The sequence below is a fragment of the Asparagus officinalis genome, chromosome 8 (genome assembly GCF_001876935.1).
Source record: "Asparagus officinalis chromosome 8, Aspof.V1, whole genome shotgun sequence".
NCBI classification, from domain to species: Eukaryota; Viridiplantae; Streptophyta; class Magnoliopsida; order Asparagales; family Asparagaceae; genus Asparagus; species Asparagus officinalis.
The window spans coordinates 125,836,072-125,841,593 of record NC_033801.1 but is presented as its reverse complement, the minus strand read 5'-3'; the positions used below and the strand labels follow the sequence as shown (position 1 = coordinate 125,841,593).

Genomic DNA, 5,522 nt, shown 5'->3' with positions numbered 1-5,522 from the left:
AGTAAATTGGTTAATTTCATAGAAGATGAAGGGTATTTTTGGGAAATGAAAGTTTTTCTAGTACTCCTTCTTTTAAAGGGAGAATGATATTCAACTTTTGGATTGCCTACATGAAGTTGAATGTCGCACGTATAATTAGACGGCTTTAAATTACTACGTGTTTAGACACATTAAATTAGTCTCAACAATTTCTGTCTATACATACGTGGCTGCACTTAATTGACAATTTTATAGTTAAATTAACTGTTCATTCGTTTTTTTTTTCAAAAAATTGCATATTTATCATCTTATAATTTTTTTTGAACTGAAAAAGCAGGGTTAGAAGCCCTGCTCATATAAAGATTTTATTAATAGACATAAAATACTACATTACTAGATGAAAAAACCACATAGGGTGAAGCAAGTAAGGAGCGGACCTATGTCGTCACCTACCAAACTGGACCCGTAACGGAACCTCAACTAGATAGCACAAAGATACATACTTACATTCTAAAGTTCAGAAAAAAACATACTTAGAAACATAACAACTTAGTTTATGGGGTAGAAATATCAGTAGATAACCAACAAAAGGTACAATTCCCAGTGGCATCTGAGTTTAGAGGGCATGAGGAAGGCATTCCCCAGTGGCATCAGCGCTCTTATTAGCAAGCTCCTGGAGTCCAACACTTAAAGCCGCCCTGCGAAGTCTCCTTTCCAACCTCTCATCCGCAGCACCTGCCCAAAAAGTAGTATATCTACCTATATTAGAGGCAGTTAGTAGAGGATCAGGTTGTTCATCCTTAAAAATGAGTACATTTCTACTAAACCATATCCGCCAGCAAGTACAAGGCAACAGAATCTTCCAAATGATTTTTGCATCCTTACTAAGAATGGTAGATTTATGCCAGCAAGTACAAGGCAACAGAATCTTCCAAATGATTTTTGCATCCTTACTAAGAATGGTAGATTTATGAAAAAATATCAACTCCTCAACCGATTGCGGCCAACTGTTGGTAGGGATAGAGGGGAAAATGAGTGACCAGATAGCTTGAGCAAATGGGCATTTGATAAACAGGTGTTCGTGAGTTTCAACATCAGACTGACAGAAGGAACATCTAGGATCACATGTCCAGCCTTTAATAACCAAGTTTGCCTTCGTATTTAACTTCTTGTTAGTGATGAGCCAGAAAAGAACTTTGACCTTATTTGGGATAGGAGATCTTCTTAATAATTGTAAAATCTAATATGCCTTCTCCAAACTGAAGATGCCCAGAATTTTTTTCCTTTTTTTTGAGAGAGAGAGAGAGACATATATGAAGATGCCGAGAATTAGATTTTGTAAGTAACGTTTTAACATGGAAAAGGATGATATTTATTTTAGAATGCTGCCAAAATATCTGGGAAATTCTGAAAACAAGATAACAAAGACGAAGAAAAAAAATGGGAAGAGATTAAGATTCCACCTGATCAGTTCAGACCGTCAAAGTTTTGCCTGATAAATTAATATAAGCATCATTACACCACTAACCATGAATTAGATAGTAGTTTCACCAAGTAAGGACAACGTGACGTTTATGCATGACTTGGTCAACTAAGAGAACATGACTAACAAACACTCCTAACTTCTCTAGCATCATTATTTAGCAATCTCGGAAGCTTCTCACTAAATTCCTAAAATATATACAATATACTCCCTACCTAATAATTAGTAGGAGTGGATTAATTAAAATTAATTTGGGTTAATTGTGGGTAGACCCCGATGCTATTGTGAAGTTGAACTTACTATCCTTGTTGTTCTATTGTTGTAGATAGACCTCCTGAAAAGGGTTTATAAGAAAATTCAGTCAGAGGGTCTATTCGTAACAATAGATTTACAAGGAATTGGCAATAAGACAAGGGTCTACCTGCAATTAACCCATTAATCTCCATAGATTTTCATAGATCTGCTAGAAATTGCAACATGACATAAGTGGATCATCATAAGCAAATATATCAATTCCATGGAGGTCAATCGGAGAGAGTGGAGGCATCCAATCAATTTCATCGGTAGTGCCCAATGAACCGGAGGATTCTGCATCATTTTCTTTTTCTTTGGATATTGGATTCGGTCCATTCGGATCTAGATCCGAGTTGATAGTTTTGGACTCTAACTCGGTTGAGCGTTGAAGGCTAGAATCCATTTGGGCAATGCAAGAGTGTTCGTTGATGAAAATAACTTCATAGTCAGGTGGATAGCTTGAATTCTTTTGTCGAACTTGTTTCTTTGCTTCGCAATAAGGCGCATATGTGCATCTGTAATAGCATCTGTAGAGTTAAAAGGTAGAATTAGGATAGATTGTTCATTCTAGGTCATTATATGTAAAAACTTAGTTCATTTCTAGGTCATTAAATGTATAAGCTAGAAATATTTGATCTATGTGATTTTTGATTTCTATGAAGTTTGGAATGCATCAATCACGATAAACGATGGGATCACTAGTATCGATAGCCAAACATGTACTTTTACATGTGAGTACCTAAGTTAGTTACACCCTAGGTATATTGTAACCCTACCCTATATATATTCACCTCACCAACAATAGAAATGATCTTCTTTTGTTCTTTCTTGATACTTGGGCATGTTTGGCAAGGGGAATTAAGTAAATAAAAAGCGGGACAAAAAGAGAAAATACTTTCTCGTGAATGTGCTTTCTTATTACTTTCTATTTTACAAAATCTTGATTGGGTGTTAGAAAGTAAGAGGAGAGAAAACTGAGGTGGCAAATGATGTGAAACTTACTTTTTTCGTTCTGTTTGGTTATCATTAAAAGTAATAATAGAATGTGGACAAGCAAAATTGAAATGATACGTAAAAAAAGCTTAAAATATATTTTATCTTTTCTCTCTCTTCACTTTTCATTCACTTTCTTCAAAATTATTTGCATTTTTTTTCAGATAAATACCTTGGATGCTTCGAATTTTGAATGTTCTTCTGACCGTACTTCCTCCATTGATAGCCACCACCAAAAGGAGAACTAGTTATCACAACATTGCTCAAATTTTGCCCTCTTCTGAATTACGTTAAAATTGAAAAGCAAAGATATAAGTTATAAATTGAAAAGCAAAGAACCATTTTTCCTTGTGAATTAATACGATGCGTCCGTATAAATGGCACACTTTTGTTTAGTGTAGAGCAGAAGTATCTTCAGTACCTTTTCCTAGGCTCGTTTGGGTTCGGATCCTCTATCCGCAAACGCTTCGCCTTCTTATCGGATTTCGGGTCAATTTTCCTAGGCTCTTTCACAGAGTCCGCATTCTTCTCAACAGAGTTTAGCAAGATGAGGGCAGCTTCAATGGCTCTCATTACTCCTACACTGAATTCTCTTGCGCTCTCTGAGCAATCTTTGTTGACAATCCAAAGCTGAGCCATTAACTGCTGAGCTTTTGTGAGCTCTTTAGCTGCCAACTCCATGAAATCAATTATATATATGAACCTTTTTTTATAATTGAACAACTGATTTGAGTTAATAATCCTGAACTGAAGAGGTATATGTATGAGTTTGCAGAAGGTTCTGGGCTTAGGGCATCTCCAACCCAGCCCCATTTTGGTGCAAACAGTGTTTTTTGTTGCACTGTTCCTTCTCCAATCCAGCCCCAATTTCTGCTCCATTTTGGTGCAAATGAACAGTGCTGCACCAAATATGGCGTCGCACTGTTCATCCGCCCTATTACTGTTCACTTTTTTTTAAAAATTTTTACATATTTGTTTTTACCTCTCAATTAATATAAAAATAGATAAAAGGGAATAAAGTGAGAATATACTGAGAATTCTCAATTAATATAAAAATAGATAAAAGGGAATAAAGTGAGAATATACTGAGAATATTCTTTTTTGGTGTAAAAAATGGTGCAAAGGGAATAAAGTGAGAATATACTGAGAATATTCTTTTTTGGTGTAAAAAATGGTGCAATGGGTTGGATATGTCTTACTGTTTGATGTGACTTTTGCACTATTTTGATGCAAAATTTGCACCATTTTGGTGCAATGGGTTAGAGATGGTCTTAAAGAAGGCCTGTGTAAAGAAAATGACAGGATAAAAGAAAGAGTTAAATACAGAAAACCCTCATGAATTTTTAGGGAGTTGCAGTAAACCCCCATTAACATTTTTACACTAAAAATTTATTTTTCAATCTCCATATTAGCAGCATCAACTCTAATGTGTCACTGTTAAGCACATGACAAAAAAAGAAGACAGAAAATTTCTTCTTAGTCCCAAAAAGTAACATTTAAAAAAAATAGGTAAGTTTCAATTCGAGACTAATGAATTATTTTCATCTTTTTATTTGGCACGTCCTTGTTACACGAGATGTTAGAATCAGTAGTGTAATTTGGAGATTAAATGAGATATTTTCAAGTAAAATTTAGTGAAATAAAATAGTTCATCGGATTTTGTGCAACTCCCCAAAATTCATGGGAATTTAGTGTAATAATAAAAGTGATGAGAGTTTATTGCAACATCCAAAAGTTCATGGGGGTTTTCCGTAATTAACGCAAAAAATAATAGGAAATTTTTGTATAAGTAACAAGCAAGATCATTTTTAGCTTTAACGTGGACATTTTTGAATGGGAGCAGCATCAACTTGAGATTTATCGGTCTCATAAGACCGCGGTAACTTCGCCACTAAGAACTAAGAAGCTTCGATCTTAATTATATTTTCTGTACACAATTGAATTAGAGCAAATGCTAGCCACTCGCGCGTTGTGGCGGGGGGGTGCAGCGCACATGAGCCCTACGCCTACGCGTGCCTGTGGGTAGACCCCCTCATAGAGAGCAGTGGTAGCCACGTGCGCTCCTGTGGTCATGGATCCTGTTTCAATGAATCAGTTAGGACTAACCATAGATCTTGTTTGGTAAAAGAGTAAAGGGGGTTAGACTTCATCCTGGTAATCTTTTTCCTAACTTTAACCATGTTTCTCATCATATTAAAGTTTCATCTAGGTTAAAAGTTTAACTATATATATGGGGATAAACTTTAATCAAGTGAAGGGGTCGGATAAAAAGAGGTAAAAAAGTTTACGTTTGGTTCATTTAACATGCAGAATTATAAATAACCCAAAAAAAATTTCAAATCTTACTAAAAAGCTTCTTAAAATTACAAATATCCGTTGTCAAATAAGAAATTACAAACAACACCCAAACAATATCAAAACTACAAAAAAAATCAAAAATTATAAACTCCCTAAAAATTTAAAACTTACAAATAACACTGGAAAGTTCAAAACATACTATTAGGCCCTTGAATATTTTGAATTTGCAAAAACGGACCCTAAATTTTGAAAATTTAAAAAGGTATTCTCAAAAATCAAATTTCATAAAAACAAATTGAAAACTTCAAATCTAAATAGTAAAAGGAAAATATGGAAATGCAAAAAGCCCCAAAAGTTTTTCAAGTTGTATAAAATACCCTAAGACTAAAACTTTTAAAACACTGTCAAATAGTAGATTAAAAGTTCAAATACCCTAAGACTAAAACTTTTAAAACTTACAAAAACATAGTATCTT

The 5,522-nt window shown here is 34.6% G+C and overlaps 1 protein-coding gene across 5 annotated transcripts; it reads right to left on the bottom strand.

Moving 5' to 3' along the window:
* On the bottom strand, positions 476-3,457 carry LOC109822606 (probable WRKY transcription factor 34). Of its 5 annotated transcripts, XR_002242187.1 has the most exons (5): positions 3,171-3,457; positions 2,922-3,029; positions 1,884-2,283; positions 1,763-1,796; positions 476-714 (listed from the first exon to the last, which is right to left on the bottom strand). XR_002242187.1 is itself a non-coding variant. In XM_020388839.1 (4 exons), the coding sequence occupies exons 1-3, from the start codon at positions 3,428-3,430 to the stop codon at positions 1,926-1,928; spliced, it is 726 nt and encodes a 241-aa protein (XP_020244428.1). In that variant the 5' UTR covers positions 3,431-3,457; the 3' UTR covers positions 476-714; positions 1,884-1,925. The 5 variants fall into 5 exon arrangements, 3 of the variants coding, with proteins under 3 accessions (XP_020244428.1, XP_020244426.1, XP_020244425.1); XR_002242186.1 differs by having other exon boundaries at positions 1,763-2,283; XM_020388839.1 differs by lacking the exon at positions 1,763-1,796.

What these genes read in the sequence shown, in the direction of transcription:
- LOC109822606 (XM_020388839.1), bottom strand. Translation starts at nt 3,430, where the DNA reads ATGGAGTTGGCAGCTAAAGAGCTCACAAAAGCTCAGCAGTTAATGGCT. An exon ending in CCAAACGAGCCTAGGAAAAG is followed by an intron (nt 3,030 to 3,170) that starts GTACTGAAGATA and finishes AACGTAATTCAG; the next exon opens with AAGAGGGCAAAATTTGAGCA. An exon ending in CAAAATTCGAAGCATCCAAG is followed by an intron (nt 2,284 to 2,921) that starts GTATTTATCTGA and finishes TTAACTCTACAG; the next exon opens with ATGCTATTACAGATGCACAT.